The 14,222-nt window shown below is 41.8% G+C and overlaps 1 protein-coding gene across 6 annotated transcripts in view; it reads right to left on the bottom strand.

Annotated features, from left to right (window-relative positions):
• The window catches only part of ABLIM3 (actin binding LIM protein family member 3), a 225,581-nt gene extending 211,942 nt beyond the window's left edge, over window positions 1-13,639 (bottom strand). For 2 of the 6 annotated variants that reach the window (XM_088462131.1, XM_088462127.1), the window contains exon 1: window positions 13,036-13,639. In XM_088462131.1, coding sequence (XP_088318257.1) covers window positions 13,036-13,048 — 13 coding nt within the window. In that variant the 5' untranslated portion in view covers window positions 13,049-13,639. The remainder of the gene's footprint in view (window positions 1-13,035) is intronic. The other 4 variants (XM_088462126.1, XM_088462128.1, XM_088462130.1 and 1 more) reach the window with 4 other exon arrangements.
• Window positions 13,640-14,222: the final 583 nt, after the last annotated feature.

Raw genomic sequence — 14,222 nt, 5'->3', positions numbered from 1 at the left:
GGAGCCTTCTGGGTATAAACACAGACTAGTAATGTCTGTGGAATAGCTGCAAAAAGCTGTGAGTCTTGCTAGACAGGGACATATTGCATGATCATTACAATGTCAAAACCATAATACTCTACATAAGGGGCCTCATTTAGAGTTAGAGGCAAATTCAGCTAAGGGGTCAAAGTTGTACCTGGACAAGCTATTAATAGCAGCACATTGTAGCTCATCTCATCCAAATCCTGCATTTTAAGGTGTAGGCAAGTTTGACATGAGTGGGACACATAGCTGTGAGAACTATGAAAAATAAGGCGCAATGGAAGGTACAAGTTGAATGAAAAGACGCTTGGCGCTACCGAGTCACGCCATGGCATGGCGCGACTAGAAGCGTTGTTTAACGTGCAAGGAAGTTAGATGTATGTAGACACATCTGTAACTTGAATCTATAATGGGCAGTGAGTTAAATAGTGTGCCCCTTTTACATTGGCACCAAGCAGCAATCAGTAGGCTCAATTCAATCACGTGCCGGAATTTGTCATTATTAGTATGCATCTTTGACCTGTGCCCTAGACCTGTGGTTCACTGAGTACTAGTGAGCACAGTGTGATGTATAGAAACATTGGCGCCTATAGGTGACGAGCCCTTTAGCTTTAACACTTGGGGTGAGATGCATGATGTGCTCATTAATGGACAGCATCACCTACATACCTGCAGGAACTTCCGCCAGAATTCTTCAACATGTTCTTGCCGGGATAGCTTTGTGATACAAAGCTATTCTGGTCATGTCATCACATTCGAGTTTATGACCTGGTTGATGTAATGCTCATGGCAATTGTTGTGCCGATATCTGCTGTGCTCCCTATTATTACATATGGGATTGTGTATAGATGCTGTAAAACTTCTGAAACCTGCACTTTTTTCTGAGGTTGTACCACAAAATGGCTTTGAAACATCCCATCCCTTTATCACTTAAGCTTATGAACTTGGGCACGACAATAGCCAATCTAAGCCTTCTAAATGTTGATAGCAGCACAGATTAGTGGCTTAAAGTTCATGTCAAACTAATCCTGAAGATTGTTATGTCAAATGCTCCTCTATATGAAATGAAGCTCACACATCCTTGTTTCATTGTACATTGTTTTTTTTATATCTACTTATTAATTGATGTATAACAAAACGTAATAAGTATAAGATAAAACATACCCATACGTAGAGAGTGCTTATGATTATTTGAAATGTACACAATAGCAGGATCTCTTAGTAAGCCATGGGATGAATTCATATTTAACAGTGATTCATTTTGGCCCCAAAGGGACACTTTTGATGTATTAGCAATGTCTTCTCACCATCATTGCTTAAGGGGAGATTAATTTGTAAGGGTTTGGCAATACATAATGAGACCGATGCAGAGATGGAAGTAAAATGGACGTACATTACATAAGAGAAACATACTCCAGAAAATAGCATATTTTTTTGCATATGCAGAACTGTTTGGATATCGAGATGCGCACTCTGCACCACCAACATCCTTTAGAATGTAAGCTCTCACAAGCAGGGCCTTCTTCCCCATGTGCTTTTCCTTCCCTTACAATATTACCTTCAGCACCTAACCCTTGACTTCTGCCACCATAGTGTATTTGAGGGTTATGACCGCTGTTGTAGCAATGTTTATATACCTTGTACTTGTCCTGTATTGTCTTGTGCTGTACGTCACTGTTCTCTTGTTCATAATCATTTATGTACTTTGTAAGGTGCTGCGGAACCATTGTGGCGCCATAGAAATAAAGGATATTAATAATAATAATGTGTCTGGTTTAATGCTAGTCATCATCATTCATGTGTACTTGCAGCTGCCCTATAGACTAGGTGCAAAAGATACCCCTCCATATATTTACGTGTAGTCTGCAAGGGCCGTACTTGCAAAAAAAAATGCGCTTACTATACAACTCAGTTCTCCCTCTCTGACCGTACCTGTAGATTTGATCAGAATGCATAAGTTTAACTCTTCCTCAGCCCCAATGTGACATAATGATTGATATTAGCACTTCACAAAATGGCTTTTGAATGCTACAGGAAGTTTTCGTCTTCTGCTATAGTAACATATATGCACCTTGGTCATAAAAAGAACCTCTGGACAGTGACAAATGTGACCTGAGGTGTTGTTAGAGCTTTAAACCCTCTGCAGTTACTCTATTCAGCCACAAAAAAACATCCTCTTCCTTTTGTTACAGCAATACCTTATATCCGTTAACTGTACAATCTATACTTATTTACAATGCAAGGACAGCTAATCAAGGATACTCAGAAAGGGCATATACATTATATATGAGAACAATGGACTGCATATCAGCATGTTTTATATAACTAAAGTATACCAAATCACAAGCAATTCATAGTAAGTACCCTACAAAAAATAATAAGTAAAACAAAACAAATACAACCAAAAACATGCTATGCCACAAGGAAATTAATAGGCTGTAACCTTTAACAAGCAATGAACTCTCATCTTTTATATTCATTTGTGTTACTGTTTAATCAATGTTTGCTTTATTCCTCTTCTGTACAGCGCTACATAATATGTGGAAACTTTATGTAGAAATAATTTTAATAAAAAAAGATAATAATACAGGGTTTATGAGAACAGTTCTATTATAGTCTACAGTAAATCTAAAAAAAAAAAACAAGCAAATGTGCCAGCTAGTGTAAAATGTACCCATGGGTACCATTTTGGTGTTCAACCAAGAAAGCTTAATATGGCTTACAACATAAAAACAAGTGATGGGGTCTGTTAAAGGACATGTAAATAAGCCTACATGTTACATTCTTTAGCACGTGGTCTCCTGTACATAATTTTTCCTCCAGAAGTTCAATAATCATTAGATAAATCAGTGAGATTGGAATAAAAAGCAGTCTGTTCAGTGTAGCTATACACTTAACTACAGACCCACATTATATCTACAGTTCTACACAATTGTGGTTAATATTGCAGTACACACTGACATATATACTGACAGATATATTGGCCGATCAATTCATTGGCCCATATATCTGGTGCCCGTCGGCCAGTGTGTACCAGCGATATGTCTGTGACGCTGCCCAGCCGATGGCAGATATATCTGCAGATATACCTGTCTATCGGGCAGTGTCCGCTCGTAGACATGCAGCAGAGGCCGTGGGGAGGGAGACGGGATACACCCTCCGGCCAGCGGGACCCACTGCTAGAAGCAGATGATGGTCGTTCAGTGTGTACGGACAACCATCAACTGTAGATATATCTGTGCAGTGTGCACCCAATAGTGACAAACAGAAAAAAAGCCTACAAATCAAAAAGGTCTCATAAAAGAATCTTTCTATGAAGAAAAGCAGATTAGCTGATGCTTCATGGAGTAAAAAAAATGTTATCCAGATTATAAAACAATGAGGCGTCACTGTAACCCAGGGGTGGGGAACCTTTTTCGTCCGAGGGCCATTTTGATATATATAACATTATTTTCGGGCCTGGAGTAGGCCACGCCCCCTCCGTGTGCTGTCACATGGGGGGGGGACCACAATCACCGGTGATTACAGCAAAGCCCGGAGCATCCTCAGCTGTAAGGACATCAGTATGACCGTCTGAAGCATTATAAGGACGCTCCAAGCGGCACTGCTGCATAGATTCTGGCTGCAGGTTGCCATTCTAGACACTTGCTAGCCAAACGAAGCTAGCAGTAAAAAGCTCCGAGGGCCAGACCAAATGATTCCAGGGCCTTATACGGCCCCCGGGAATGAGGTTCCCCATCCCTGCTGTTAGCAAACTACATTACAGAATCTGGGACAATAGTGTATAATTCATTGTGTGCCGTCACCACCAAGGAATTGAGTGCATTGTAACATACTGTGTCTTATATTGCATCTAATTATATAAGTAATATAGTAAGCAGAGACTGGTACAAGATGACTAGTAGAGATTCAATACATCTACTTGTAGATATTGGCATAATTAACTTGAATCAAATTATGCTAGAACAGAACAATTGAGCAGTTGAAGGCTGCCCACAAACCTGGCCTGCAAATGACTGCGATTAGCCAGTGTGTGTGCGTGTATGGCCCCAGTCAATGAGCATCTACTATAGTTCTGACCAATATGATCATGGGTAGCAAAATTGTCACCAATCAGGTTGTCCCTTGCTCAGACTTAGAGTTTTCACGTACAGTAGCTCCGAATATGGACAATCTGAGCGATTTGTTGCGTACTGTACATGAGTATGCAGCGTGTATACGCATCTCTGTGCACAGGCGATTCTGAGTCAGACGAATGGCGGCCGTATCTTGTTGTATAGGAAATAGGCATGAGCATATGCATAGAAAAGAACTGTCACCTGTGCGTGTAGTGTGCAATTACCATTCTGGGTTGTGTGTATTTAGTGTGTATTCCGTAACAAATTGGGTAAGAGTAAATGGCGATGATAGTGAGGAGTGCTGCGTGACGGAGCAGCTGGGGCATTGCACGCACAGATGCATATGCCTCAGAATACTGCTGTAGCTACGCACTTGCATACTGAACGTAATGGGGTATTCAGATGTGTATGCATTACGTGTAATACAGAATCAGGTCCATAATGTACAGCTTTAAATATCAAGCAAATTGCTACAGGAACCCGATAGTAATTCTGAACATGGTTGAAGGTTCTACCTCTCCAAGCAAAAACAATGTACAAAAACAGACAACTGTTAATACAAACCGTAGGGACAAAAATTCTCAAAGGACATGGAAGGCACTATATCATACATTTAAAATATAATTTATTTATTTATTTTTACAAAAGGAGGCCTTTAAACTTTATAGACAAAGTAAACTTTAGACTTTATTTTGTGTGTCAAGCCTCCTGTAAAATCAATAAAACATGGCAACATCTCTGCATTCCTGTAAGTGACACAACTTTATTCTTAGCTATATACTGGTCCCAGGGTGAGACTTAAGTGGACATCTAACCTGTCTGACAGGTGTATAGTACAGTATGTGACAAAACAGACTTAACTGGTAACTTCCTATTACACATGCAGCGTGTTACAGGTTATTATTATTGCATTCCACAATAAACAGCGTTATACCTAGGCCATGCAATCACTGTAGAACTTTATATAGATATATAGTTGGCACAATGCTATATGTATTTCTGGTAAAATACTATATTCAACAAGATCTCCAGGAATAATAACTGATCATTTAAGATAAAGCTGTCTGCCTACAACTAGAATAAACATGGAGGCTGCCCGCAGGGGAACTGGCACTATGCTGTAGGCTGCAGTCACAGCAGCTTACTGGATGATCCATGGGGCAATCACTATAATCTTTTGCATACAGATGTGTCCTCATCCATCTAACCTCCATACGCCACACATCGCAACTTGCTCGGCGCAGGTCCCGTGCAACTCTGCTGGCGTCGGGCATCTCGCAATACGATGCAACCAGGACGCACCAGCAGACTGTGCTGGTTAATTTGATATGTGACACTTGTATATCTGTGTGCACCCGAGTCTGTATATGAAGTAAAACTGAACTTGGAATGAAAAATACTGCGGCCACTACATTGTAGCAGTTCATATAAAGATTCAGGGACTCATTCGCACACAGATATACAAGTGTCACATATCAAATCAATCAGCACAGTCTGCTGGTGCATCCTAGTCATATTGTGACTTAGACGCATTTTCTGCAAAACAAAAGACACAAAAAGATGCACGGCACTAGCAGAGTCTCACGGGACGTGGCGCGCTTGGAGGGGCTATTTGGCGCAACTGCAGCAAAAATGTGTAAGGACGCATCTGTATATTGCTAATTACTTTAATGACATCCATTCCATACCTAACTTGCATCACAGTTACAATCACTGTATAGGAAACTTTGTACTGGGTAGCTGGATATATAGATAATTTTTCCATGATATGTTTACCCCCTGACAATAGTCGATGGCACTACAAGCCACCCATAGGGAACAAAATTGCACCAATTCTGTCTCACCCCCGAGTCATGATCATAATATGGCGAAACACCCAAAGAGGTCTTCTTTAATCACTTTAGATTCCTCTTTAGGTGGGTAAATTTAAGATGCAATTCAGTTAGTGCAAATGATTCACTGTTGTCTTCCCATGAACCCACTAGTGTGGTTATATAACATCTAAAAGTGTTCCAAAAAGAACTAAAATAATTGTTTTCAGGGTCACTAAGAGCGCTCACATAAATTCCATATCTCAGTTTGAGGGTACATTTGGAAAATCTGAAGAACAACCTGTCCCTGATACCGAAACTATCACTTACCTTATGTATTGGCTGTTCTAGACTGATGTTTTCCAGCAAGTCTTCCTTTCCAACTATGGAAGATTTGTATGTTACCCAGGTGCTACTAACGGAATATATACGATTTACCTGGCTATTATCAGAGTTAGATTTACACATACATATATGAACCCGAGGGTACATGTGGGCATTATACAAAGGTCCAGAAGTATATAGTGCCAGATATTTGGTGAGTTTTGATCAGGCATGTGAGGAAAAGGTAGACAGGGGAGGCAGTGCCTCACCTGCCATACACTTTTTACTCCAGAGTTTTGACTATTATAATGGTTAGAATAATACAAAGAAGATATTTATAATATTTTCTTTACATTTTTCTTATTATTTTTATAATCAAAACTCTAGAGTATACCTAAGTATGACAGGAAAGGCTCTGTGTGCCGGGCAGGCCGATGAGCAAGTAGAGGATCCAGCTGATTTGACTGTATTTTAAACACAAGCATACAGTGTGTGGCAACACAGTGGCATAAAATATACTAATTGGAGGTAGGCACTGGCCACTATTAACAGTATCCTATCTATCTATCTATCTATCTATCTATCTATCTATCTATCTATCTATCTATCTATCTATCTATCTATCTATCTATCTATCTATCTATCTATCTATCTATCATATCTAGCTATCTAGCTATGTCACATACATCTATCTATCTATCTATCTATCTATCTATCTATCTATCTATCTATCTTATGAGTGGGTAGGGATCTGGTAAATCACCCCCTCATGCACACACAGAGCTAAAAACGTCTATATCTGCCCCTGTTCAGTGAATGTAAATACTGTGTATTTCATGGTTAATATCTCCCTACACAGTGAATTAAAATTGAAGACTGTTAAATTAAAATACTATTTCTAGGAACATTTTGCCACTGTAAATGTGAATTTCAGCAACTAACACTTTCTCTGGCTTTGGTGATTACAGATGCAATACAACACCTTTCTTTAATAAATGACAATTGATTATGCTGTATTTATTTTAATTAATCCCTCTCAGAAGGGGTTCTGTTTAAAAAAGAAAAGCGGCATAAAAAAAATTGTCTTTTCACTTTCAAATTACCACTGTATTTATGTCTTTTACAGTGCTGAGACAGAGCTTGTGGTAAAGATTTGTCCCAGCGAGGAGGAAAGAGCCTGAAGTTTCCCCTTTTTGCCATCTTTTAAATTTGTGAAACATGGTATCGTATTATCTGTGCCCAGTGCCAGAGCCGTAACTAGACTCTTTGGTACCCTGTGCCAGAAAGAGCATTGGCGTCCACCCCCCCCCCTCATTTTTCAAATAGCGACATAAGATAGTGAACCTGAAAAAAGGCCCTGGCCTCATAGGGAAGGGCCAGGGAAGAGATAGGGGAGGCCAGGAGATGCTGGGGATAATAGAAGAGGAAGCTACAAGTGAGAATGATAATAAACTGAAAATTGACAGGCCCAAACAGTGCCCCCTGTCCTGCGATGCCCTGTGCCACTGGTCGCACTACCCTAGTTACGACCCTGCCCAGTGCACATGCGCCTCCCGGAGTCAACGGCGTAAAGCATTCTGGGAGAAAACTGTAAGAGAATGGTCTCTTTCTGCCTTTTCTCCAGTGCAAGGGCATATAATAATAATAATAATAATAATAATAATAATAATAATAATAACAAATTTAAATGATGCTATGTTTTTTACAACTGTTTCATAGAGTGAAACTTTTGTTACTTCTTTAAATTGCCATAGTTCCCAGACCCCATTATTAACTATGGTGCTGGCACTTCCAAGCAGCCAGACGCCAAACAGCAGAGATCTCCACTGTTCCCACAAGAAAAAATGCCTTTATCATTTTATAAATAGAGCACTAAGTATTTAGGGCCCTATTTATCAATCATCTATTTACCAAAATAATGTGAAAACATGTGTTTTCACAACCTTTTCACATTATTTTAGTTTTACATAAATTTATCAAAGGGTAATTGGAGTAGTTTTTGTAAAAACTACTCTAAACCCTCAAATTCGCACATTTTTAGTAAGCATATCGCATTTGTGAAAAAATACAGAAGGAGGAACCCTTTGATAATAAAGACATCTGGAGATGGCGTTGAGCAGGGTTCACCCTCATCTCACCTACTCTAAACTAGGCCTTCTCTGCCTGCTGGCAGGGAAAGTAAAGCCCAGAGTAGACTTCAGTGATCAGCTTCCATGTCTGATAGAATGCAGCGCTGATCACAGTGAAAAAAAAAATGACCAAAAAAAACCATTTACTTACCCCCAGACCAGTGAGCAGCTCGGTGATCCAGTGAGCAGCTCGGTGACCACGTCATCACATCTGTAAACTGAAATGCTGTGCTGCATCCTCAGTTTACTGCATCAAATGACCAAGGCACAGCGATCAAACGACTGGATCACCGGGTCACCGATCATCTGATGGAGGAAAATGTAAGCTCCAGGGGGCACAGGACGAGAGAAGAGGGGGGGAGCCGGCATTGGCGGCGCATGTGCAGAACCACTCTCAGTTGTGAAAAATACCCTGAAAAGTGTGTGGTGAGGATTCGCAGGGACAGAGCTTTCTCGCAAGCTGTCCCTTCATGCAATATTTAATGCTTCCTTGCGATGTATTCAAATATCGCATCTCAAATCCTGGCGATTTTATCACATCTGCATCTGAGATTCAAATTGTGATAAATAGGGCCCTAAATCATACAGCATGTGGAATAATAATTACTGGATAGAATGCATCCAACATATGCTATATATGGATACATCAAGGAACTTAGGAACGCTCCAGGAAAACAGACTGTTGGTAATTGCTCTGTAAAAGAAATAAAAATAATAATATTTGTTTTAATTTAAAACCCATTAGCTGCACGGCATCATTGGTGGGAGTACCTTCTCTAGTCTTGTCCCCACATACAGTACAGAATGGGCCTGTTTCAGAGCTGCATGCTATATCGATGCTCCACGCAAGTGGCCGATGTTTTCAGTCTGCGCATGCCTAGTGGCTACCGCTGAAAGTTGCAGAACTAACAGCGGTAACGCAGAGAGAGGCAATTTCAGTGGGCTTTCCTGGATGGTAACAGGGGGTGTCTAGCCAGACGAATGCGCAAAGCAGTCAGCGACTGCAGCTATTGCACTTATTTCTGGTGCCATGTTCAGATAGATATTCTGCGCCTCCATAGGGCTGGTGCAAAGTTCTATGGTGCGACTGATGTGCAGCCAATAGTGCGTCTTAATGTGCATAGCAGGGGATTAGCGCAGCAGACAGTATGCAACTCTATATGAATTCTATCACTTGTGGTAAAAAACGCAGTTGCGGCTGTAATAGCGTGCATCTCTGAATCAGGCAACCCAGTGTTCAAACATCTGCGCACGCGAGCCAAAGCTTGTAGCTCTAAAGGCTTTATATAAGTATATGGCTTGTCCAGGAGCCTGCAGCTAGCGTCCTGCAAAGGAATCTAGTGTCCGAAGTGCAAATCCTCAGGATACTTCTGTGGTTCACCGCACAAATTCTGTTTTAAAACTCTAAAGTTGGCACACTTTTGAATGCACTTGGGCAAAAAATGCTACTACTGTATAAGAAATACGAGTGTATGAAGTTGCTGGACCAAAACTGATCAATTATACAAGCCACAATATAAAGTTCATGAAAGCAAACAATTTTTAACATACATACTTTTTATTACTTACAAAGATAAAAACAAAAAGCAAACTTGCAATTAGGGAAGCCAATTCCGGGATTGGCCTGGGATAGGCGGGATCCCAGGATTTGGCGTAAAAACACCAGGAATTGAATCCTGGGATTGGTGCCTCCAATCGGAGGATATTAGGGATTAAGTTGTGGCAGTCTGGGCATCTTTCTTCAGCTCGGGCAGCGCTGAGCACTAGTTATGTCGTCTCAGACGCTGCCCCCGGGCCTCCGATGGCTGTGCGGTTGCTTGTGACATCACAGGCGTTGCACTGTGCAGCCGCACGCCAGCCCGCCCCTTATACAGCCGCACCCACCCGTACTTTGGAGTCTGCTGTGGGCAGCTGGATATTGCTAAGTGGAGGCGGACTGAGTGCTGACACCCTGCCATGAGTGCAGACTCATGTCTGAGGGCCGCCTGCAGCTTGATGAGGAGTACTGAAGTTGAGTGAATGGCTGCTCTAAGAGGACCACGGTGGGAGTCAGGACTTGGGAGGGACAGGGGTCGGTGCCTGCTGTTGCCTGCCAAATAAAAGCAAGTCTTTTTCACTCGTTTATTTGTACTAATCAATCATTATCTTAGAAAAAGTACAGAATAATAATATTTTAATTGATCAACTCAATCCCGGGAATCCCAGGAGTCCCAGGATTAAGATTTTTTTCAATCCTAAATCCTGTGATTGAAATAAGAGGCTGGACTGGCTTCTCTACTTTCACTTTTCTTCTTAGTATTCGTACATTATCCTGATAATAGTACAAGCCTGAGTACATGGCACTCAGCACATTATTCGTAGTAAAAAAAAAAAAGTCCACAGGTCTGAGAATACACCTACCCTCTGCTACATTTGGGTAATTCCTTCCAATTGGACATGCAGAATGTTACTGTGTATCAATTACTCATAACACACAGGTTCCCACTGAAATGGTTACACGTTCCATAATTACAGATATTTTTCACCCATTGCTAAATTTGAAACTTGCAACAGTATACAGATTGGGGGATCGTGCCCGAGGTATTCAATTAGCGGGGATTACCCCACGCGCGAGTCCCTGCATTCAGACTGAACCTCGCAGTTCATGGAGCTGTGAGGTAAAGTCTGCGTTAAAAAACACAATATCGGTTTTCTGCGCAGAAAAAAAAACACTGATTCTGCAGTTTACATGGAATCGGAGGGTTTCCACGGCTGAATCACGATTTTTTTTTTAAGCACGGAAAAAAGGCTCTCTCATTGAATAGTCTTTTCCCCATAGAAGAAATTTTTGCCGGCAATTAGTCGTAGGGTAAACCCTGCAACTAATTGAATACCCCCCATTAAGGTCTATTTTCCATCATACTATGGGGTATATGCAAGGAGTTATTAACGTGTAATTTACTATACGGGTTACTAGTGATAAATCATAGGTTTCTCATGTGGTCCTGTCATTATTGGTGATTATCACATCCCTGTAAGATGCCATAGGATTGAGATATTATGGCAATTTCCAAAATCGCAATAAACTAGTCTAAACGCAGTTCATAAAGCGAACATAATGTTATTTCAGGATGATTTTCTGCTTACTTACCTTGTGGTGCCTATACAATGTCCTGTTGTGATGTGCTATGTGCATGTGTGGCAACCAAGGTAAATGGTTCAACGGGTATGCGCGGTATGGTGATGGGTGGAAATCACTGGCGTAACTATAGAGGGTGCAAGGGGTGTGCTTGCTACGGGGCCCGGCGGCTTAGGAGGCATGCGGGGCAACAACCAACCTACTGCACCGTGCAGACTTTTTTAATTTTATTTATTGTTTCCATTTTCTCTGTTATCCTTTATTAAAACTTAACGATTTCCGGGCAGCAGTGGACGGCGGGCGGGCATGATATGGGTATGGGGCGTGGTCACTTATCGATTACTGTGCTTCTGCCAACCGCGACGCTTAAGAGCTACTGACTGATCTCGCGAGATGACTGTGGGAAGACTATGAATGACACTGTGGTGCAGCAAAAGTGATAGTGATTTATAATTTCTTCATAAATATAATAATCTCATCTTATATATATATATATATATATATATACACCAAGAAGATAGGATAGGCGGCATTCTACGTCGTCTTCTAAAAAATACTCCATACCCGATTGATGTGAGTATTTTTTACAAGACGACGTAGAGTGCCGACTATCCTATCTTGTTGGTTATCCTCTCCCTACGGGCTGAGGTAATTAGGAAGGCGCCGGTCGCAGATAACCCTAACGTGAGAGGAGTACCAGCTTGACTATAATTACGCCCCTGACTATAGTTACGCCCCTGGTGGAAATAATTACTGAACATACGCAGGCTCTCTCTAATCTGTGCATGAGCAGTATACTTTTACATGGTCCCTGTGACAAAGTCATACAACGATGCATTTCGCCCTCGGTATTAGATGTCGTGATGGAGCCAATTTAATGTTTTGCATTATTAGCTTAGTGAATTGCGGCAGCAACCTGTTTAATACCGCTGCATGTACTGAAAATTACCACATCTATCTAATATATATATATATATATATACGCAGAAATTTATATATATATATATATATTCATATATATAAGGATATAAAAATAATGAAATAAGTATGTAAGTCCATTGCTCGTGAGTGATGCTATGAATCAGTGAGGAAAATATACAGTTCTCCAATAAAAGAGTTGGGTTTTGTACAAAGGACAACACATATACAATACAATTGTATGCACACAAACAACAAAGAAAAACACAATATGATGTATTAATAATTACAGAGGGATACAGAAAACACTCACATGGTTCACAATCATTTCTAAATGGTGTAAACCAAGGTTTACATCTGGTGACCAAATGTAAAAATTATATTATATTAAATAACCATTGTAACTGCTGCTCATTCATTAAAATACTGCAGTTTTTAATTATGCTTGCACATAGGTGTGTATACGTGTATGTATGTATGTATGTATGTATGTATGTATGTATGTATGTATGTATGTATTATACACGAACAGACTGGTGGGTGATGATGCGAGTGGCTGCTGTCCAGCCTAGGCATGCTGGCTATGTACTTACAATTGGTGCTCATATTGCTGGTTTCGTCGTGTCCTCCTCCGCCAGCTGCGGGAAGCGGTCAGTGCTCAGCTCAGGTCTCTGTCCTGCCTCTGCCGGCTCCCGTGTCTGCGTCCTCCGCTTACAGATGGGGACTCCCCGAGGCTCCTGTACAAGCCATCCCTAGGCACCGGGCGCCGCTCACCTCACCCATACACTCAGCTATACACACGCAGCAGGAGGAGGAGGTGGTAGGACAGCAGCAGCAATAGGACAGAGGTGATGCGGGAGCAGTGACTGTGTGCCGGTGCGCCAGCTACAGACACACTGGCTGCTGTCAGTGTCCCCGGCACAAGGCTGGGAAGGTGGAAGGGACAAGGGAGAGGAGGTTACAGCACTTGGTTGGGGGTGTGGACTGAGGAGAGGGAGGTATAATATAGTCACACAGCCCAGCAGCTCATCATTACACAGGGATGCTGCTTTTCTCTCTGCCTGGCAGCAGCATCGTCTCTCTGCAACCCGGAGCAGCCGTCACTCATCCTCAGTGGGAATCCTGCGGGACATTCCCAGGACGGACCTGGGAGAGCAGCTTAGCGCACGGGCGGGAGGAGAAGGCAAGGGACGGCTGCTGGCACTGAGCAGTCACCGGGTGTCTGCTGTCACCTACTGGCCAACACTTGGTGACTGCATGCAGACCAAATGTTGCCACTACCTCATATAGCTCTGTCCGGGATGCCTTTATGAGAGTGTCTGAGCCTGTGTAATTCCCTCACCTGTCCTGATATCAACTGTGACGTAAATGTTTGCTTCCCTTGTCATTTTAAAAGGTGGATTCACAACAGCCACACAAGCAGATGCAATAGTCTCTTAAGTCATAGGGGTCTATTTACTAAGCAGTGTTAGGAGACAGAGTGAAAAGTGATAAGGTGCCAGCCAATCAGCCAATCATTTCACAGGCTGTTTGAAAAATGACAGTTGGGAGCTGATTGACTGGCACCTTATCACTTTCTTATCACTTTTCACTCTGTCTCCTAACACTGCTTAGTAAATAGACCCCATAGTGAATAATGCAAACTTGTTAATTATAAGAGTGTCTCATTTGACGACATGGGCTCCTCATTTTACCCAGAGGATGAGCTGCCATGTGTCCGCCACATTGCTCTTTTGGTGTCACCAGGGCCGGTGCAAGGTTTCTGGGCGCCCTAGGCAAC

This window comes from Taudactylus pleione, unplaced genomic scaffold (genome assembly GCF_031769625.1).
Source record: "Taudactylus pleione unplaced genomic scaffold, aTauple2 ptg001151l, whole genome shotgun sequence".
NCBI classification, from domain to species: Eukaryota; Metazoa; Chordata; class Amphibia; order Anura; family Myobatrachidae; genus Taudactylus; species Taudactylus pleione.
Note: the sequence above shows the minus strand (reverse complement) of the source record. Positions and strands in the feature narration are given on the sequence as shown.